This window comes from Pezoporus flaviventris, unplaced genomic scaffold, assembly GCF_033815535.1.
Source record: "Pezoporus flaviventris isolate CSIRO_AGI_PZ_B2104156 unplaced genomic scaffold, CSIRO_AGI_Pfla_v1 ptg000031l, whole genome shotgun sequence".
In the NCBI taxonomy this organism is placed as follows: Eukaryota; Metazoa; Chordata; class Aves; order Psittaciformes; family Psittacidae; genus Pezoporus; species Pezoporus flaviventris.
In genome coordinates, this window is record NW_026892579.1 from 3,380,279 (window position 1) to 3,403,789 (window position 23,511).

The following is a 23,511-nucleotide window of genomic DNA, read 5'->3' on the forward strand; positions in this document are numbered from 1 at the left end:
GCAGCTTACTGTATAATAAGTCCTTTAGGGTGTTCCTTATAGCTGTTTTCTTTGCTTCTCTGTGCTTGTTGGCATATGGAAAGGCATAGAAAACAGTTTAAAACTTGGCTGTACACATGCAGGTTTTCCCTCATTGGCATTGTGTCTCTTGTAAACTGCTTAGTAGTAGGGCATGGGCCCAGATACTTGAACTAGTATACTATAGGTAGGATTGCAGACTAAAAATAAGGCCCTGGCTTATCTTTGGCCTTGTTCAACTGCACCAATTTTAGAAATACCTGATTGTTTCCATTAATAATTAGCACTAGCCCAGGGCTCTTCCCAAAAGTCTGTTTGAATAAGATCACCTTGTTTTGAAGGCTGGGATGTTGCTAGACTGTGTCGGTCCACCATAGGAACAGACAATATTTTACAGCGTTAACTTGCTAATACTGTAATAGTTTACTATTTATATTATATACTATATGTAATATTGTATTATTACTGTATTAGCTTACTACTAGCTGGCTACACATGACCAGTTCACAAATTGGCTATGTGGATGTGGCCTATATGAAGGCGTTATTTGGGTCCTTCAAATAATGAAGCAGTTCTTACAGATAATTTTCCATGTGCCAACAAGCATGGGGAAGTGAAGAAAACAGCTGTAAAGGAAACCCTAAAAGACCTATTAATAAAAAAATTATTCTGAGTAAACAATATATTTTTATCTGGCTGCTTTTTTAATGTGAAATTGTTAAGGATCTTTGTGTAATCCTTGGAAGTCTGTTTAGTTACCATTTCATTCTATCATATGATAATTTTTTTAAGGCATATTTCAAACATGCAGTTTATGAAACGGGTAGGTCTGGGTCATGCAATTCACAAAAAGGATAGTAAGGTTTTTCTATCAAAAGAATCCATTCCAATGGAATGTCAGCCCAGGTATGAATTCATGATGCTTCTAAAAAGATGTTAAAATAATGGGAGACTATCCTCTCTCGTCTTTTAATGAACAAAACTAGGAGAATCTTCTTTTCCAAAATAGTCTTCTATCCTCTCCTAAGGCTCTCCCAGAATAGCAAGAGTTTCACTACTATAGTTAGTTACCTAGTAGTAGTATTTTCAATAGTACAGATATAAGTTAAGAAGAACAGGGACAAAAATTGCTGAAGTTATAAACCTGTTTCCACTTGCGATGCTAAGGACAGGTGTTTATACTGTCTAGTTTTGTAGATATTTTTTTTAATATACGTAAAGAAATTAAAAGCAAGCCTCTAACCCGCAAGGCATTAGATCACACTTTAGAGAGAATGAGTTCTGTTACATCTCTTGGTCATATCCCTTTAGCAAAATTAAGTGTAATACCATAAGTTTTACATAGCTTTAGCTGCTACACCTGGCAAAATTATGAATTTGCTAAAACAATAACATCTTTACTATTGTATGTCAATGTTTTGCTTCCCACTGTGTAGCTTATACTGGGGAAAAAAAGATGCTGTTTTAGGTGGGGTAAGTTCTTCAGTGTAGGCTGTCCATATTCAAATTGTTACCTGTGTCTGCTTTCTTTTGGAGTCAGTGTTCAACTTTGAACCAGAAAAACAAACTAAAGGAGCCCCAGCACCAGGCACTCTACTGTTGCTGGGCATTTTACAATAAAATTAAAAAAGGGAAGAGTGGAGGGGAAGGTGGTCATTGCAGTGAAGATGATGGAGTTCGATATGAAAGCTTCCACTAGAGCTGTACTTCTAGAAGTCACTGAAGTATGAATTACATGAAACCAATGCTGTGAGCTTTTAAAGAGCTGTTTTGTTTCTAGGTCACATTGGAATGCTTCAAGCTACTCAAATGACTCAAGAAGTTACAATCAGAGACTTGGAATCAGAAAAGTCTAGATTAAAGGAAAAACTATCCCAATTGGAAGAGGAAAGAAACTTACTACAAAGCAAAACACAGAGTCTGGATGAACGACAAAGGCAGCAAATTCTGGCCTTGGAGAAGGTTAAACGGCTTATTTGCTTCAGAAAAAAATAATTCAGTTTTGATTTTTGTTTTATATGACTGGATTAGGACCAGCAGTGTTATGTTCCAAGTATATCTCATGTAACAACGTAGGATGACTGTAGATAGAATGTACATATAATGTAGAGTCTAAAGTGAAAGTGGAAGGAGGTCAGATGTTTCTCAGACTGCTTTGAACATATTTAACAATTTCATTGAAGACCTTGTAGTTGTAGCTGGATGTCTAGTATCTGAAGTAAAGAGACATGTGAAATGGTTAAAGAATAATTTAAAAAGCCATTCTCCGAAAATGTGCTTAGCATGTTTGAAAATATTGAACTGAAATTTTCTACAGGCTTGATACCTTATTTCTATTTCCCCAGATTAAATAGAGCAAAAAGTATATTTTAAAAAGGATATATTGCTTTGCAGAGATATATTGAATCTACCCTTTTGGTTACTGAGTGATTTAGTCAGTGCTTAGTGTTTGCTCAATTTGTTTTATAGGGAAGTTAATTTTTGTAGATTTCTGCCATCAGTAATATTTTGTATTGCTACTGTTCTGAATTTTTACCATTTCATAGAAATTATTTTATTTTTGTTTTTTACAGAAAGTAAATGAAGCAAGAGAGTCACAACGTGAATATTACGAGAAGGAGCTGGTAAAATTGCAAGCAAGATTGGAAGGAGAGGCTGCACAGTTAAAAGAGGCTCATTCCAAGACCTTAGAAGAATTGGCATGGAAACACCATACTGCGATTGAGGCTGCGCACACTAATGCTAATAAGGATAAGAAAAAACTGCAGATGGTAGGTTTGTGTTTCCTTAGTAATAAAACGTACTTCAAAAAGCAGATGTTGCAGTTTGAACCTTGGACTGCATGGTTTTGTTGCATGGCCAGTTTTATTTGGAGTTACCTGCAGATCTGCTGGACCTCACTGAAGAAACTTCTCAGCCTTTATTTAAATAACATGTATCTTGTGGAATACAAAGAGCATTTGTACTGTCATTTGTCTGCATACAGAAGGGAAATTCTCAGATTACAGAACTTTCTTTTTCAGTAGAGTAGGTTGTGTTTCCCCAGGTTTTGTGAGCCATATTCAGAAGCCTTGGTATATCACTTCTGAAGGAGGTGAAAGATTATGTTACTCTGATATTTAATTTTTTAATAAACAGAAATACAGAAGTTATTATATTTGTACTTGGCTACATGTATACTTAGACAACAACAGCTGTTCCTAACTTACCTTATTACATAAATTATGCTTACTGTGTATTGTCTATTTATTTACCTTTGACTGGAATGCTGCAACTGAAAGGCTTTCTTTGTTTCACAAAATTGGCCTCTTTTTGTTGGGATGAATGAGAGGACCAGTTTTGACTTATTGTTTCCTAATCTGCTTGCATGTACCTGAGACATAATTTTTGCCTTATATAGTAAATACAGGCTAAAATTTAATTGTTTAATTTAAGGGTTTGTTATGCTGTTTAATTTAAGGGTTTGTTATCCTCCTCTGTTCACAGGAAATTATACTGAGAAACACAGCTGTAGTTAGAGGTGTGCATCTTAGACTGATTTTATTTTTTTTAATTACTTTACTAGTGTGTTGCTTCTTAGTTTTATTTTGAGCAAATTCCAGTGAGTTTTTTCATGTCTCCCAGTAATGGAAGTAGTTCTCTGAGACATATATGCATCTGATCTTTCAGGTCTAGTTTCTCTGTAACTTTAAACATACCAGACATTAAAAAAAATGTCTCTTAAGGGTTTCTGGGAATGTTTTTCTTTATTCTTTTGTTATCATGTTAATCTAGAGAATAAACCAAAGGATACCACAGAATGTTTGTTCTTAATTAGTTAAAATAGGGAACACGTCTATAAACGTGACGCATGTGAAACTTGATTTTAGCGAGGGGAAAAATCAGCTATGAAAAGATATCAGGGACAAGATAACAGTAAATCTTCATCAGTGTACTGTCTCTTCTTGTCAAATGTATCTCACTAAGCACATTTTGTGTTATTTGAGTAATTCAAGTAAGAAACAGTAAGTCTCAAATGTAGAGAAGAGTTTAATATGAGGAAGAAGCATGGTACAAGGAGCCTTGGGATAGAGAACATGAGGATTTATTGGGACTGGAAGACTGGGAAAGGCATCTGGGGTTTGGAAAGGTTTTAAAAAATAGAAGAGAATTCTAAAGAATGAGAAAACGACTCAATGGATTAAATATATCTCTTTGCTTCAATTCTTCCATCTATAAAATGAACTGCAAAAATGGCATCAGTTCATAGGATTATGAAAATAGAGCTGCTAATAGTTTTGCAGTACTGCACAGCTGTACTGACAAGTATCATAAAAGAACTAATTACTTAGTTGTCAGAATAAGGTCTAAATAGCACTAGTGAAATTCTGCAGACAGCAGATTTCACAGTGCGAACAAGAAAAATTGAGCAAGTTGCATTAAGCAAGTATCATTTGTCTCGGGTGGTGATCTGGGCTTGGGAAAAAACATGCACTTGTTGAGTTACATTGTATAGCAGTGTATAACTGAAAGTACAGTAGCCCTCTCTTTTGTCACTGATCAACTTCTACCATGAACAGAGATTATGCAAGCAGTTTATACACAAATTATTTATCGGCTATTGCACACCCTAACAGGAGTGCTAGAGCAAGCTACTAAGCTTAATATGCTTACCACCCCCCGCAAAACACTTGAGGAGTCTCTTGGTTTGGTTGAGGAAGTGTTGGCCTCCGTTGTTTCTTGGATTGTATGTTGACACCAAGTTGCTGTCTTGTAGCTCCCCAGTTTTCCTGAGAGTTTTACACCTTTTCGTGACAGTCTTTTTCCTCTTGACTTCTTGAGCCTTTAACTCTCCTGCTATCTGCAACCTCAGTAATGCCTGTAGTTGTACTTTTTGTTCCATGTGTGGCTCTGGTCTCTGTTTTCATATCTGCTTCTGAGAGATTACTGATATCTCACATATTTGAGCTCAGGGCTACACAGTCACTGAATCGATGCTAAGCCTTAGGAAGGAATTAATAAAGAAACCTCTGTAGCTGCACAGAAAATCCTGTTGTATTACCTGGCTCTTACTGGAGCACCTTACTTAGCAGCCTTAATCTTCTTGAAGAAGACATTGTTGTGAAATAAGTTGTGTAGTATATTCCACTAAATATGTAATAATGCCTTTAATTTTAAAGTTTCATGTTACGTATTTTGTGACAGAAATTGTTATCCTGAAAATATATTCCAAATATTAGTAAAGCTGAAGCATGAATTTATAGTTTTCCTTAAAAAAAATTCTAAGAAATGCATGTACAACATAGGCTCATGTAAAAGAAATGTAATTTATCCAAAAGAGTTAATTTAAGAATTATGTTGTTACTCCATAGAGATTGAATCAAAACAGAGGTGGTATTTGATTCTTTGTGTGTAGTTGAACTTGAAGACTAATGGTTAATTTCTTTTGGTTCTGCATACATTTTATAGATATGGTGTGGGGCTTTCTTTCCTTTATTGTAACAGCTTGAAAAACTTCCCAAAGCTCAGTCTGGATTTTTAGGATTTACTGTTTTCTGTGGGGATTATGTGTAGGAGATGGATGAGTAAAGGCTGAAGGATAAGCATATTATCAATTTAATTCTATGAAAAGTGGAAACTTCTGCATTCTTTCAACTCAGATTGAAAACCTGTAAAAGCAGATGTAGTTTTAATGATTTGGTAAGTAAGTACAAAGTGAGACTAGTAATTGAAAAGAAAGCCCTGTTTGTCTTTACTTTGTGATTAATCAAGGCTGTTAGATTAGAAACTAATCAAGGAATAAAGTAGAAAATAAACTGAAAAGAATACTACCGCCACTGTGGAAGGAAATTTCATGTTTTAACACTTTAAAGAAAGGACAATTCTTAGTTGAAATCAGAAATGTTTATGCCAGGAGGAATAATTTTCACGTAGTACGCCTGTAGTTTGTGATGGCTGTATGACAAGAATTTAATATTTCTTCCATACTTTTTGTTTCTGAAGGAGTTGGAGCAGCAGTTTGAGAAAGAGAAACTACATTTGGAAGATGATAAGAATCAGCTCCGACAGCAGCTGGAAAACCTCAAGGAAGAACTGACAACAAAACTGACTTCTGCCAATCAGGAGGCAAGGGTTAACTTAATTGTATCAGCTAACAGTCGTGTGCACTAGACCACATTTTACCAATAACGATCTTGTGCTTAAAGTGGGGTATTCTTCATACATGATGTTACTTGACTGCTTCTGGGCAATGATTTTGTTGTCCTTTGCAAAATTAACAAAGCAAAAGAGACTGAGTTACAAAACAGTTGATGTAAACAACTTTTCTTGTGCTTATCTACTCATTAGGTACCCATACCTCTACACAAAATATATCAGGAGACAGAGGGAAAATTAACTATATTTAAACCTGTATTTGGTTACAGTTAGCATATTGTAAATTCTGGTCAGCTTCCTGACTTGCAGACGATCTTCATATATTTCTATGAAAAGTTGATTTGAAATACTTATTTCTGGTAAAACTTAAATTATTTGCAATGTTTTGATACATGCAGTCAATGTTAAACATATCATATCTCAATGCGGTTTTAATTTCTTGATTTTGAAATCACCACCTTTTCATAATGTGGTATTTTTAAAGTAGAAATACATCCATTCATCAAACCATCAGTCTGTTCTTGCCTGGAACTTTGGCTTTTCTTCAAGAAAATAGTTCATCAGTCTCTTTGTTCAGCAGGTCAGACATATGATTTCTGTGTGAGCTTTAGATGGACTCAAGCATTAAGTGATTTTTTGCAGCGGTACTTTTAATCGCCATTTTCTATACTGTACAAGTTCTGGAGATGGTGGCTGTTTGTTGAATTCTGGTGGCTTGCAAATTGCACAAATGTTAAACTTGCTTTGTTTTTACTAAAAACAAAACTTCTTGTTTTTAGTAAATGGGAAAGGTTGTCCTTCTGAAAGTATATATTGAATTATTACTATATTAAGGTATATGTTATATTGATATATACTGACATATTATTAGTATATCAATACATTACTATATTAATACACATATTAAGGTATTGAAATACATTAGATATATATTCTTAAAGTATGTATTAATATAGTTTCAGTATATTAAGATATACCACAAGAGTAGTTGAATCTACAGTCTTTAGAGCTCGGTGGCACTGCTGATCCGTCAGTCATGAGTACCTGTGAAACAGGAGACCATCCTTCCTTCTGATAGTTGTGAGTGCATTTGCTGATACTTGGAGATGGTGCAAAGTGAAGCTGGAACTGCTCTTGCTCTTTAACACTATGCTTGATGAAAATGTATTTGTTATGTATGTTAACAAAATCATACATAGGTTTATTTTTCATTTCAAAATTACAGAGTTTAGTTATTTCTTTTTAGCTTTCTCTGCTGTATGTTAACTTTCTTTGTTGCTAGAGAGATCTGAGGAGAACACTATTGTCATTCAACACTGCAGGCTTTATTTAGTTTTACTAAATAAAGTTCTAAATTTAAATTTAGTTTTTACTTCTCTTTGGCTCGTGAGTCATAAACTTGTTCTTTCTTTGAAGGTAATCAAATGTTTTAACAATGAATTGTCATTATCTAACTGCTATCAAGTTCAGGTGTGGAAAATTCATCAGCACACTAAATTCAAAAATGGGCATAGATAAGAAATGTATAACTGAAAAAAAACTAAAATAGGGAATTAGGGCCAGGTGCTATTCAGTATTTGAGCTTGTATACATTCTTATGTTCAGGATAAACGTATTACAGTGTATTTTGTATATTGAGAGAATGAGAGAAAGCATTTCTGGTGGTAAATTTAGAGTGTACTGTAAATCCACTCCATGTAGTGCAGAGGAGATGTGCTTTGTTTTATTACTATATTTATCTAAATCACATGAGAGAAGTGCTTCGCTTGCAATTGTGGCTTACCATTTGAATCCCTATTGACAACTGACAGCAGTTTATCAATGCCTTCATTGATTTGGCAGAAACTTCCCTGTGAAATATCTGGCACATCTTTAGCTTAGCTCTCACGTTTTTACTGCTGCTTCCTTTTCTGTTTGTTTTGTTTAAAGTTGCAGATGTCAACAGTAGGCTTATATTTATTACTTTCTGCAGATGTTAGCTTAGTTCTAACTTCTCTGCTGAGAAAGCTGTTTTTGAACACATCCTATTCTCTTTTCTTCTTGACAGACTTTTTAACAGCAATTATCTTAGTATAAGGATGAGGAAGATTCAAGCCTCATTTGGCTTTTCCTAGTACAAAGCTATTTAAAAACAGTGTGATCTTAATTACTTGCCAGACACTTTTTTTTGAGAGTTCAGGTTAAGTCAAGATATTTTCTCACATGTATCTCAGGATGATAGGATGATACTGGCTGTTTACTCTCTAGGTTTGCTTCCTTTCACTGCAGACCAGCCAAGACCTTTTAGAAAGTCTCCATGTCACCTGACAGAGTAGTCTAAAGACTGGCCATCTCCATGCAAAGCATTTCCAATTACATTACTAAGGATCATTTTAAACAGCCTCCAGTGTTGCTTTGTCATCAGCAGAATAGACCTAAACCCTGTGAGAGGCATTTCTGCATGTTTTGTGTCCTTCAGATTGACAGGACTGCTGTTTATGTTCCATGCAATAGTGCGCTGCAACCAAATACACAGATTCTCCTTAAGGTAGTTGTGTTTTGTAGGGAATTGCTAGTTGTCTGTATATAGAATCATAGAATAGAATAGGACCTTAAGATCATCTAGTTCCAATGGGCAGGTACACCTCACACTAAACCATGTCACCCAAGGCTCTGTCCAACCTGGCCTTGATGGAGCAACTGCCAGGGATGGAGCATTCACAACTTCCCTGGGCAACCCATTCCAGTGCTTCACCACCTTTACTGTGAAGAACTTCCTCCTTATATCCAATCTAAACTTCCCCTGTTCTCAAGATTACATTAGATTTCTCTGCAATCTGTCTTCCAAAGAAATTTGGAATTCCTTACTGAGAGGCAAAGAGTCTTTTTTGTAAACACTTTATGGGTTGCATACAGAGGGAGAGAGTTCTGGGAGAGCATGTGTGTGCACCTGTGTATGTTATAAACACTGTTTGCATATAATTATGCTAATAAGCAGAAAGAGTAGTTATAACTGTTACCTGCTCATACCTGCAAACGAAAGGTTAGTCTTTTCTTGCAATGAATAAACTCAGTGTGAATGAATTTATCTCAACATACAAACGAAATGGCATAGACTTTTACTAATGCCTGAAAAGCTTCAGTTCCCCTTAGCTGTTGTCCTTTGGTCCCCCTGCCTCCAGTTATTCTGTTTTTACCAGCCTATGTATTTAAAAAGTTTTCCACGTATAGCTGGTGAACAATGCTCAATCTCTAATATTTTTACTTGAAAGAAAAAAATACAGTATCATTATTTTATAGATGGGGAGCTGAAGCGCAAACAGATAGAAAAAGGTGTATTGTTGTACAATACACTGGAAGAAAATGAAGCCAGGATGACTTAGCTGCCATTATTAATAAGTATGGAAATCACGTTTATTTTTTTTAATGTCATAGGTGTCTCGTCTGCAAGACCTAGTACGAAAAAGTGAGCAAGGCCTTGGTACTGCAGAAGGGCATATTTCCAGTCTTCAGGAAGCTCAGGAGATACTGCAGAAAGAACTGGAATTAACTAGAGCAAGACTGCGAGAGACCACAGATTCATTGTATAGTGTTGAGGTAACCATAATGTTGGAGAATAAATTGTGCAAAGTACAGTCATGGTGATTTTGGTCTTCTTTTTAAAATGGCAAGAAGTATTATAGTGTACATGTTATTGAAAGAACTTCATATGGCTTTGTTAAAAAAGAGATTTCTCTTTATTTTAAGAGAAGAGAGAAAGAAATGGAAAATTAAGATGGGCTGGTTTGGGGGTTGGTTTTTGTGTTGGTTGGTTTGGGGTGGGTGGATTTGGGTTTTGTTTGTTTTCAGAACACTTCTAGTATTTAATGGGTGTTGCTGCAAGCACATCTTTCTGTGGTTAATATGAATTGTGCTAAAGTGTGTCCAAAGAAAATAAATCCAGAGGTGGATTTTTCAGAATTTCCTGAGAATGTAAAAAATATCTCTGTTAGACCAGTGCTATTCCAGACAGTTTCATGGTTTTGTGAAAAGCAAGATCCAGAGCTCACTAGCTCTAGATTCATTTTTATGCGCCATGTTTTCCTCAAGTAATGAGCATGGTCTTCATTTCAGGATCAAATCTAGAATTTCGGAAAATGCTCAAGAGTGCTTTAAAGATATCTATTATTATATCTTGAAAGATAGCAGACTGTCATCCAGAAAATATGACCACTTTGTTTAAGCAGAAATATATTGCTGTTTCAGTTGGCCTAGGTGGAACTGGAACTGTCAGTTAATCTGTCAGTAGCTCATTCAATTTAAGTATAACCTTTCCTTTTTCTTTCCTCACTAAACAATGTACATTTACAAGATCACAGCAATGTTTGAAGTAGAGCAGCAAATATTAAAAGAAATAATAATAGTAAATCCCTGGATCTGTTTTCATACTGGTGATATTTTCTTAACAAAACCAACCTGAAACAGAATATTTTGGGGTTTGTTTGTTTGGGGTTTTTTTGGTTGTGGGTTTTTTATTATTATTCATTTCTGTGGCTATGGTCAGTAGGTGGGCACCCTATTGCAGTTTGTATTTCCTCTGTATTTTTTATAATTTCTCTAAGTGTCTTTATAACCTAATGAGTTCTTCTCTCTTCATCTATTATAACATTTAAATATTCACATATAGCAGGTTACAGGCAATAACATTTATCTTAATGGATTTTAAAATCCATCCATGAAAAATCCTACAAAAAAAAATCACTTTAAAGAGCCTTAATTAAATGTAGAGGGCCATGTTTGCTTCTCATGGATGAAGCAAGCACTACTGAGAAACATTCATGTAAGTATGGTTTCTAGGTAGTACCTAATACTGTTCTAGTAAAATTTGACAGAAATTGATAGGAATTTTGTATTTTTTTTTTCTGTGTTCAGACTATGAAACCGTGTTTCTAGCAGGTTTGCCCAGTCAAGGAACATAAAGAAGGTACATGAACTTTATATCAAATCCAGGTAGCCCAAGGTTTGAAATTCAAATACTGAATATTTGCTGCTTTAAAAAAAATAATTCAAATCATGCTTGCCAAAGAAGCTGAGCAATTCTGAAGTTAGTCCTGCAGTGAACAGGACTTAATGACCTTTTGAGGTTCCTTCCAACCCACATTATTCTGTGATTCAGTGTAACCGTATTTGAAAAGATTCATTCCAGAATGACTTATTGGAAAATTGCTTGTTATAGATTTTTATAGGAGTGCATAATTCTGTTCTACAAGTAAGAAATATCATCAGATGTATAGGCATTGATTGTGCGTAATTAGGAACCACACACACTGAAAAAGTTCAAGTTTTACAAGCCAGCTGTAACTGACACTTTTATTATAAATACACTTATTTAAGGTTTGAAATACCTTTTTGCTGCTGATCAGTCTCTATTGTGAAGTTTGTGTTTTCAGGGAGAACTAGATCAGGAGAGACAACAGCATGAGGCAATGATTGCTAGCATGAGAGAAGAGGAAAAGTTCAAAGTTGACAGAATGGCTCGTGACTTGGAAGTAAAATGGACAGAAAATCTTCGGCAAGTATTGATTTTTTTCATTTTACTCTTTAATAAGAAATGAAGTATGTATTACACGCAAATGTAATAGGAAAGGAAATGTAAAGGAAGGGCTTCTGTTACTACCTAAAATTTTCCAATTATTACAGAGTTCTTAATTCTCCCTCATTTCTTGCACAAGTTCCACTGCATTTTAGTTATTTCACCTTTGCTTTTAGACAGGAATGTAATAAGCTTCGTGAAGAGCTGAGGCTGCAGCATGAAGAGGATAAGAAGGCAGCCATGACTCAGCTGCTGCAGCTAAAAGAACGTGAAAAAAAAGCAGCAAGGGATGGATGGCAAAAAAAAGTTGAAGATCTTCTAGACCAGGTAACTATGGTTTCTTTGAGAATTAGAAGTTACAGTTTAGTTGCTGGTGGTTTATTACCGATTAACAACATGAAATTGGCTGTGACATCTGTCTTTGAAATGTAATTTGTTAGCATAATGCTTTTTAAACCTAATAATTATCAAACTTTAAAAGTAATATAGCAAATTGCTTTAAAATAACTATGCCCTTTCTTTACACTAAATGTGAATAGAACCTTTTACAGTTTTGTTTGATGCAGTGGGAGGGTGTTGGCAGTCTCACCTCTTCATTTATAAGATTTGTTTATCTGGTTATTTATTTTATTCTTTGTCTGCTTACCTATTCTATTGTAAATATTTACCAATTCTAATTGTTTGCACTTAGAGGTATCCCTTATCTTTGCAATAAAAACACTGCACAAGTCACTGAAAGTCAAAATGTCCCTTGGGTTCTACATGTTTGTTGCAGCTATGTCTGCTCTTAAGTGATTTTGAACATTATTTTGGGTTAATTTTTTGTAAGTACTGAGTTTGTTAATTGCAACTCATGTTTATAAACACAGTTATGTTAGCTAATTCACAGAAAATACTTGCTTTGTACTTTTTCCGAACCATAAATGCTATAGAACTGGTTTCATTGACTACAATTTGGAAGAATAGTTGATAATGAGCAAATACATTTTAAAGAAAGAGAAACAGATTTTGAAACTCTTTAAATGACTGCAGTTTCAGGGTGTTATTGTGGGATGGTTTTAATTTGCTGTCTAATTTGAGAAGTCTAATAACAGAACATGTGCTTGATTATACAGTTTCTTACAGCAGCATAACAATTTATTTTGTTGACAAGGGAATTTAAGATTGTAAAATCTTGTGGCTTAGGCTCATAAAAGCTAAAGGCTTTCAAAGTTCTTGGTCTGTTACTTTTTACAACATGAATGCAGTAAGACTTTGACTCTGATTTTACGTTTCTCTTACTGCCTTTACTCAAGCTTCATTTACTCTGTTTAAGTGTACCTATAAATATCATTTTCTCCATGAAAGTACAATTTGAAAGGTATGTGTTAAGCTTTCTGTGGTTTTAAACTTTTAAAATACTTATGGTAGCCTCTGTGAGCTGCACTGACCTGAATTATAGAATCAATGACTGACTTATTTTGAAAAAGAGCTCAGGAGGTCATCTACTACAGCCTCCCGTTCAAAGCAGTCAACACTGATTTTAAACAAGGTTGCTTAGGGCTTTGTCCAGTCAGGTCTTGAATAACCTGCAAGAATAAAGATTCCACAGCCTCTCTGAATAATTTGAGTGCTTATTATCTTCATAGTGAGATTTTTATTTATATTTAGACAGAACCTCTTCTGTTTTCATTTATGGTCATTGTCTCTCATTATCGTTTTGTGCATCACTGTGATGAGGCTGGGTCACTTCCTCTGTTACCACCGCATAGCTACTGCAAAGCTATTAAGTACCAGAAAACCTTCTCCTCTTTAAGACTAAATAAACCTGATTCCATCAGAAGGATATATGCTCAGCCTTAGCAATCTTGGTAGTAGCTCTCCACTGAAGAAGTTCAAGCTTATCAATGTTTGTCTTGTACTGGGGCAACCAAAGCTGAATGAACTGGAGGAGGAAACAGAATGTGCTCCCCCTAAGGTGATGTACACCAAGTGCCAAGTCAAAGGAACTGATCCCTTCCCTCAAACTACTGGTTGTTGCTTCAGCCTAGTATACTGCCAGACTACACTGCAGATTCATGCTTAGCCTACCATTAACTAGGTTATGCAAAGCATATATTTAACTCAGTATGAACTAGTGCAGGGGTTTAGTACATCGCATGTAAAGGACTTTGCATTTGTTCTTGTTGATTTTTGTGGCAAAAACTTTAAAAAAATAAAAATCCTAAATAAAAAAATTTATGCCTACAAAGTGTACTAAAAACTGGCTTGTTTTTGTTTTTGTTTTATTCTGTTATAGTAATCTGCAAATTTCTTCCCTCTAGTTGTGCACATTTAGTAGGTGAGATCTAGCTTTTGCACAACAAGGAAATGTTTTTACTTTTGTACCAGTAATGCTAAGTGACCCCTCATATTATGCATGTAGGATTATTGTTATTCTAACGGTATAGCTTTATTATGAGTAAAATAATTCTCTTGAGAGAAAATGCTATTCAGCTGATTCAGTGCTTAAACACATTCTTACTAGTTGCAAAGCATCACTTACTATCTACAGTTAAATGTGGTTGGTAGGTTAACTAGATCAGTATCTAGAGACCAAGTGTGTAGTTTTTATCCCTGATAGGAGAAATTATTCTAGAAGACATAAAAAGAAGTGCTTTCCCATTTTTTCATGTAAATTTCTAAATCCATGTGAGAGTTTCTTCATGAAATATGAATTCAGGTGAGCTAGCTCTTCTCCATTTCTTTTAGCTGTGTAATGGGTTTTTAACGCTTTTCCTAACAATATTTTACTGCTGAGAGGGCTTCAGCCATGGACAATATAGCAGGAATCTTCTTTTTTAAAGCAGCTTGTCTGTGTTGCACAACTGAAATGTACAGGTTAAGACCTGTATTAATTTCAGTTAGTGCTCTATGCCTATGTGGAGGTGCTTATTGCAGAGCTGACACGCATCCACATTTGCAGAACTGGAACACCCTACTTTCTTTCCCCAGCACAAGGATTACTAGCCTGTTCCACAGCCTGTGTAATCCTTGCTTTAGAAGATTTGCTGTCAAATGGATTCTTGAAATTTCTATGAGAAGTAACTTGCACATACCCTAGATCAGTTTCCTGAAAGGAGATTAACTCTCAGCACAGAATCATTTTACTCTGCCTCCTGTCACTTTATATTGTCCTGAACACACTGTCTATCAGAAAGAGAGAGGAGGTAAATTTCAAGTAACATCCCCTTCCCACCCAAATTCTCTTTCATTAGTCTTGTATTCAACAATACTGGTAAGGCTACTGTGACATCTAGTGGATAGTAAGGGATTTTGGGCAAGATTTAAAAAGCGCTTTGAAATCTAAAATGCTGAAATGCAAAAGAATGAAAAGAAAAAATGTACCAAAGAGGGAGCAAAGAATAGAGACCTGGAATGCAGCTGAGGGTAAGGTTTTATGCTTTTTCTTTCATCTGTAAGTATTTGTTGCTTTTCCAAAGGAGCACAAATTTCTGCAGCTCTTGGAAACTTTCACAAGTGACTACAGTTCTCAAAACTGTGTTCTTAATGGGACTGTGCTCCTGCAGGCCTCACAGAGAACTGGGGACCTTTGCGAGTTTCTGCCTAGATCCAGTGTCCACACTCATCCTGCCACTCACCACTGATTTAAAAGAATTAGTACCCCTGTATTCCAATGGGGAAGCCTAAGCTTTAAGCAAGTCAAAAACTATTATACATGAGCATGTGAATAATCATGTAGTCCAGAGTCACTGCAGCCCTCAGAGGGCCGACTACTGAGGGTGCTTCACCCTGTTTCATGACTGTCCATAGTTCTTAATAAAGAATCCCCCTTGTTCTGGGTTCCCTTGTCTATGCAGAGATGTGATCCTGAAGATTTGTTCTACCTACATTGGTTGTTGTAGTTTTGTCTGAAGCTTGAGCATGAAAACAAATGCCTAGCGTTCAGCTCCACTATCTCTTTTACTGAGCTTTTAGTTATGGTGAGCCCATTCAGCTCATACTGTGCTCTCTTCATTATGTTACTCTTTGTTTAAAATATTCTGAATGTAATGGAGGCAATTCATTAAAGACCATTTATAATTAAGGGTTACTCAGCAATTCAGACAAACAAAAGCAACAGAACAAATGGAGTTTTCTAGGTGTTTCCAGTAGGATACATTAGGAATACTAACAAATGTTAGCTTTGTTCTTTTTCATTTCTCTTTTAGTTTCTTCATTTAATTTTCTTTTCTCTCATGGTGTTGTGTTTAATTAAATTTAAAAATACATCTAGACTGATGTTTGAGGTTACAGTATCTTCATATCAAAAAAACTTGTCTCTCTGATTATAAACTTCTAATTGGAATTTTATATTACCAGGTTTTGTTTGACAGTGTTTCAGTTAGTAAATCTGGATAAGGCTGAAAGACCTTTTAATTCCACCTGTCAATGGGTGGAAAAGAACATTAAATTCTTGGTACAGTATGTAATTAATGATGCCTGAGTCAGAAAAGAGTTTAATTTGATGTTTGGAGTTAAGGTTATACTTCTAAAAATGGTAAATAGAAACCTAAGCCAAATCCAACAGTTACACCATTGCCCAAATAAAATTATATTCCTATATCAGTACATGTTTTCCCCTTAAATGTAAGGTAAAAACTCTGGCAAGAATCTAGTTTTAAAACATTACCCTTAGTCTCTTTGCTGTGGCAGATAGTTGCTCAAGTAGCTTTGGCATAGGTCCAAAACAAACAGTGGACCCTGGAAGGAGTGAGACATAACTTAATTAAGTGGGGCAAAATTTGTTTGAGATTCATCAGATCAATAAAATTCTAGATTAAGGGCACTTCCTGAGCTCCAGGAAGGATTAGCCAAGATAAATAGTCTTTAAAGTCCTGACAGCATTATGACAAATAAGTAAAATTAAATGCAGCTTTAGTACCATTCCAGAAACTTTAAAAAATATTGGGAGATTCAAATGATAGTCTTCTCCCCAACCACTGAACCTGAAGTTTGTCAGATTAAAAACATATAATCCAAAACCCAAATAGGTTAAAATGTCAGAATACATTGGCATTTTGCCTAGCAGTTTGATAGACTTCTACAATTGGAAAAAAAACTCATCTTTTTAAAGCAACAGGGTAAGTACCCTACCCTATGATAGCCTGGACACAGCACCTTTACTCAAGGTTGCTACAAAACCGTGAGGAAATCAGGACCAATTAGATTCCAGAGATAGTTACACATTTCAGAACACCTGATACATAATTCATTTTCCTCAGTAGAAAACTGTTGGGTTTTGAGAGAAAGGGAAGGGGCTGTAAATGCTGCTTTTCCTTACCAGAGATGGCAAACTTTGATGCAGCTTTTCCATTCCAAGCCTCAAGCCAAGTACAAAACATTGTAGTGGGAAACAGCTGCTTTCGAAATCTCTCCAGGGTCATCTTGTCACATAAGCAGCCAGAGACAGTACATCTGCTGACAAATCAGTCTTTCTCTTCAAAACAAAGACATATCTTGAGGGAGTGTTTTGGGGAAGTTGTTGTTGTTAGCTGAATAAAATGGACCTATGCCAGTGGTCCTCCAGCTTCTTCAGTCAGCATCTTGGAAACATTTTTATGCTAGCATGTGATGGATACACGTTTTCTTCTTCAGAAAGGTTAGCAGTCTTTGCTGGAGATCATTCTTAAAATGAGGCAAAGACTGCATAGCAATCTAGATCTGCTTTGATATAACAGATAAAGCTGGACTTTCCCCATTTAGTGTCTAGGGTATTAAACAAGAACACAGTTCCTGTTAGCCAGGAGTAATTTGAAAATTCAGTAAATTGTATACTGAAGTCAGATCTTGATACAATCAATCTTTTGAATAGCGATACGATGTTTAGACTTCAAAGTACTTGTATTTAAAGTTTTGTTAAAAATCAATAAGTTGTATTTACTGTATGTTCAACATTTCTGTGTGTGGCTTTAGAACACAATGGAATGTCAAATAAGTAAGTCCAACTTTATTGAAAAATAACCTTTTTTCTTTTTGCCAATAAGATCCAAGCATTTAATAGTTAATTTTTTTGCACAAGATAATTATGGTTCTCTCGCAATCAGGAAATGTGGATTGCAGAAAGATTGCTCTGAGTGAAGTAGCCTAAGAAATCAGTAACAAACTGAATACTGAACTTAACTGGAGGGTTTTAGTGCAGGACCTTCATCAAAAGTTCATTTTGATTCCATCTGGTTTTCGTATCTCTGGAAAACTTTTAAGTTTGGTGAAATCACATATATTAAAACTGATTACCCCATCTTAGTATTTTTAATTATTAGATTAGTTTGTTTCTTGGTGAAAGCAATCTGTTACTCTGCAAGTAGCATGGGGCAATTCTCACTTTCATAAATGGCCTTTTTAATAGGGTAGACTTTGGAATCTAGTTTCCAAAAAAGTATTTTTACTCGGAATTTCTTTTAGGTGTAGAACACTACTAACCTTACTTCTACAATTGTAAAATCTAAATATTTCTTAGTTGTATTACAGTGGTGCCTAGATACGTCTGTCAACATTAAGTCCCACAAGTTCTTGAAACTGAACATTTATTTAGCAAGAGATCATTTCTGCATTTAACAGTTCCCCCCCCTAAACAAACCAGACAGATGGGAACAAAAGCACATTAGAAAACAGGTGGATTTGTTCAGATTGGCAATGTTGAAATCTGGTGTTGAAATCGGAGCTGTTAGGTGCTGGTCTGTCTTGTCAGGTGAAATAGGGTGCCTCCTAGTGTTACGCCCTTGCGTAGAGAATTGTTGCTTGTAACCTACTTGTGGTGTTAATTACAGACCTTTGGACATACCACAGTAATGTATTTTTGTGTCGTGCCTTCTTGTAGATTCAGGAGAATGAATAATAATTTCCATTTGTTTTTTGACAAAGTATTATCTAAAAGTTCCTAACTGTAGGCTTCCAAGCTGATGCCAGAATACCTGCTGTCTCCTGGGGAAGGCCATCTTCTTGACTGATCTGTGGCAAAAGTGGAAATTGGTCATGCTGGATTTGAAATTGCTCTCACTTCATTTCTGATGACTCTATTCTGTGCATGTATGATTCGTATGATCAATAATATTTCATGTGGAACATTTACTTGGTAATATGTTTTTATATTTTGTTTTACATTACTAATCAACTATAGTGTAAGTGGTACATGAAGGTTTTTTGCTGGAGACTTTCAGGAAGAGTCTTTTATGTAACCATCTAATTCTGAATTTAAATTTAAGAAGAATAAATGAAGTGTTTTAATATAAATCTGTCTTCACTACAGACTAAATTTGTTTTCTGCCTATTAGCAGTGAAATTTAATCTTTAATATGTGTTTAATATGCTTGTGATATTTCAGAGACACAACTGACTGATATAGTCCTTACACGACATATTTTCTAATAGTAATGCAAATGGGTGTACTGAATGATTTCTTCCCAAAATTATTTGTCATACAGGAGAAGAGGAAACAGTTGGGTAATTTGAAAACATTTCAGCTGCATAATATATGAGTAAAGAGTAACATTATGTTGAAGAGATAATGCTATCCTGGATGTTTTCAAAACATAACATAGGAAAACACATAATTCGTTCCGTGTTCAATAGTATATATATATATATAGATACTAAACCAAAGCAGCATATTTGTATTTTTTCCAGATAGTTTGCAACGTAGTTTTCCCTGATGAAATTATAATTAATGTTCTATGTTTTACTCTCCCTTCCTTATCCTTTTTTTTTTTTTTACTTAGCTGATTTCTGAATGTTTCCCTTTATTCCTGTGATCTTTTCTTCATAGCGGCACTGTCTCGGTGAAGCTTTGCATAAGTCTATCAGCAATGTAAGTGATTTGCACTTACAGCTTGTGAACAGGGCATGTTTGCACTAATAAAACTGCATATCCTATAGTACTGCTTTAAAGCTTTAGCCTATGAAACAATACATGGTAATACTTGAGAGGAGAACGTTTGCCGCTAGTTATCAAAAGCTTGTGTACCGCATCCATTCATCTGTGTAAATGTGTATATATCCCTGGACATCAAACACTATGTACATGGTCATAATATAAGCAGCATTTTTATGTCATTGTTTAAGCAAGCAAGCTTGTGGGCAGTGCAAATGTGTATTGCAGAGCTTTCCTTAAAGCATGAGGTTGATGTATTATAATTTGCAGTTTTGCAGTGCAAGTCATAATTGTAGCCAAAATATTCTTTCTTTCTATACTTATTTATTAATTTACTTATTTATTACATTCTTACCAATGTTTTTAGTGTCCTGAAAACCTTGGATAAAAACACTGACATTTCAGAGAATAATGAATGTTTAGAGCTGTTTTCTTTTGAGTACTCAGTTCAGGACTATATATAAGGGATGAGCCAAAGACTTGCAAAGGGAGGCACTAATGTTCTCAAAATTGTGCCCTTAAGTATATCAGTTTATGTACTGAATAATGAGAATAGTGTTAAATTATGTACTCTTCTAAAAATAACTCAGATTTTTAATACTTGATGTACTTTCAACCAAAAAAAGAAACCGAACCCACGTATTATGAGAAGGGTAGACTAATCCGATTTGCTTGTTAGAATCACTTAATTCTCATTGTCCTTTATTTTCTGTACAGTCTATTGATGCAAATAGGCATCTCCAGACACTGACTCACTTCAGGCTCTGGTTTTGCAGTCACTTTAATCTGGTGGAAGTATGAACTGCTCTTGGGAAAGGTATTCCTGATCTCTTCTAAGATGGCTTCCTGGCCAGATGTCAGACTTATCTTGATCATCTCAATTAAAATGTTTCCTGCATTTCCAAGAAAGAAATTGAAATTGTTTTGCCCTTGGCTTATGCTAAAAACGTTTATAAATTTTATAGTGAGAACTGTCAGAATTTGGAGCAGGACTTTAAGTGAGAGACGGATAGAACTTCAAGCAAAAATACATTTTTCCATGTCATCTTAATAGAAAATTGGCTAAGATTCCATGGTTGACTCCATTTGAATGTTACTATTGAAAGGCTTTTTAGAGTATAATGTTTATATTACCTGAAATTCTGCAGGACTGAACAGGACTTTCTCCCAGAAAAGTTCTGGGGCTTCTGAGGAAACAAGAACTTCACAATATGAGAGGAATGTTTTTGTATAAGTAACTGGTTGAAAAATAGGTATGAAATACAGTGTTATCAGCATGCAGGTAGATTATCGGTGAAGTTATACTGATGTTCAGCGTATTTTCTTTTTGCAAGCTGTTTGTGAATAGGTAAAGTAGGAAAGTTTGCACCTTATAAAAAGTTATTTAGAGTGGAAAGGGCAAAGACTGTCTGGAGAGTTACAGAATAGCTGTAAAAAGTCAAGGGACTGAGCAGTAAGAAAAGGGGACTGCTTTTGGCTCCTTTCCATTACAAGTATTAGAGGTCATCATGTCCAAGTGGTACACCTATATGAAACTTACCACAGGACACTGGATACTAAAAGCTTCTATAGATTCACATAGTGATTGTATTTAATTAATGTTTCCATGAATTTACCCCAAAATACCTCTTCTGATGTAAAAAAGATTTCTGGATGATCGGTATCTTCAAAGTCAAGATCCCTACCTTTATGCCTTGGTTTTGTTTACCCTGGGTAACCTGGGTTGGCCATTTCTGGAGGCAGAACCAGAGATCAGACAAACCTTTGTTCTGACACTGTACAATTTGTGTGTGATGTTTATATTTTATGTACTTAGTAAAAGATTTTACATGAATAGTACAGATTACAGAAAGTAGTATAGGCCTTCACTATACTCCTTCAATTGTAACTAATCTGTTTCAAAGGTACCTGAAGTAAAATACTGTTGATAAAGTACACTTAGAAGGCAGAGTATAAATGCCCAGACACAAAGACCTGGTGAATTTGAAATGCAATGAGCCATGCTCATTTCATTCAAATTAATTTGCTTATTGTGTTTTAGTGCTAATTTTCTTTTGTGTAGCTTTTTTTCTTTCAAATCTGCTTAAGCTGTGCCCTTCTGAAAAAGAAAAGCCATATGTTTGACATTAATGTTCATGCTGCAAGTTGTCCTCGGTATGCTGCTATTAATTTTTTGTTACGTGGTGGGTGTTAATGTTCTGTAAATCAAGAAATTGATGTGCAATGTAGTTATTAATTTGTAATAATTAATTTTATGATATGCTGAATCAAATGACACTATCAGACTGTCATTTATAATTCAATTATATGTAATGCTCTGAGGCTTGAAAAAGTATCCTTACTGATTCAAATTCTTCATTTCATGGCAGTTTTATTTTTCCTTCTTTTGAGTTACTGTAGCAAAATTCTCTTTGGTTAAATCTTGTTTTTAAAACTGGAGGGTTTATCGCTTGTGTTTGTCTCAAAAGGGAATACTGGTTTAGTATTTTCAGTCTGAAAAGATGCTGAAAATATGCAAAAAAGATTTGAAGAACAAATATTATTAATATAATAACATTAGTATAAAATGTGACTTTTTCAAGGATTACAGAGCATTCTAATGTATTGAAATGCTTGTTGGGTGAAAAGCATAATTTGTGAAATCACGTATTTCTAAGAAAATAAGTATTTGTGTCTCAGATTACTTAGATCTTGAAAACCAGCAGAGAAATCACTCTCATAGCATTACTGAGCTAAGAAAAAATGTGTGTGTGTGGAAATCCATCAAGTGTAACATTTTATTTGTGATGTAGAGTGGTATGCTACCATTTCTTTTTAAATAAAAAAACTTATCAGTAAGATAGTACCATATTGTATCAAAAGATACAAAAATCCATCAATCTGGATGTCACAGTCTGTCCTTCCCTGTCAGCTGCAGGATTTTCCTTACAGAACTGATGTGATATTCCGCTGAAAATAGTTTAACAATCAAGTGTTTGATTTCGAACCTTGATAGTGTCATTTTAATTGAACTTCATGCAAAACCTAGAAATAAATTTTGATTATTGAGCCATGAAAAATTGTGTTATAGGTAGTGCTATAGTGCAATCTGACACATAAAGTAACCCTTACATAACTATTTAAAGCTAATTATTATATCTCTGAGATATAATATTAACCACAAGTTCAGTAGATGGATGGCATTGCTTGTCTGTCTTTTAGTAAATGTTCTGGCTTTAAAATTTCAAGTGTTTTCTTCTTTTGAATGGTTTTTCTTCGGAGTTGATGTTAGTATGAATGACTAATGGATATTTGCTGTTCTGTTGTGGGTTAGATCTCCTTACTGAAGCAGAATCTGGAGATGCAGCTTTCCCAGTCACAGAGCTCTTTGCAACAGCTACAAGCACAGTTCAGTCAGGAGCGACAGAGGCTGACTCAGGAGATCCAGGAATTAGAAGAGGAGCACCAGCAAAGGCATAAGTCACTTCAGGAAGCCCATATCCTTGCCTTTCAAAACATGGAAGAAACAAAAGAGCAAGAGCAAAAGGCATGTTTATCTGAACAAATTGCCATTTCAGCAATTTGTGTAAAGTATCTGCATAACTACTAAGTTTCCTTTCAGCTGATGTCCGACAGTAACATTTTTGTTCAGCTAAAACTGATTAAGACATTTTGAAAAGCATCTCTAATACTGGCATTGTTTCATGTCTTGCTTTAAACTCTACCAGTATATGCATATACATACACACACATATATATATGTGTAAAATTATCAACACATGTTGCTTTACAGTAGTTTGACATAGTTATCCATAACATGATATTCTAGTTATGATTTGCAATAGGTTTCTCTGTATTTTCCATTATAGTTAAATAATTTCACATTTGTTTCCTGGTATTTCCTGTCAATTTACTCCTTTTATAATATATTTTTGTTATG

General features: G+C 35.0%; 1 protein-coding gene across 1 annotated transcript in view; it reads left to right on the forward strand.

The window, feature by feature from the left end:
- FAM184A (family with sequence similarity 184 member A) overlaps positions 1-23,511 on the forward strand; it is a 64,396-nt gene that overhangs the window by 26,863 nt on the left and 14,022 nt on the right. The window contains exons 4-10 of the mRNA XM_061460032.1: positions 1,799-1,980; positions 2,592-2,789; positions 6,001-6,123; positions 9,568-9,729; positions 11,562-11,687; positions 11,885-12,031; positions 22,906-23,118. Coding sequence (XP_061316016.1) covers positions 1,799-1,980; positions 2,592-2,789; positions 6,001-6,123; positions 9,568-9,729; positions 11,562-11,687; positions 11,885-12,031; positions 22,906-23,118 — 1,151 coding nt within the window. The remainder of the gene's footprint in view (positions 1-1,798; positions 1,981-2,591; positions 2,790-6,000; positions 6,124-9,567; positions 9,730-11,561; positions 11,688-11,884; positions 12,032-22,905; positions 23,119-23,511) is intronic.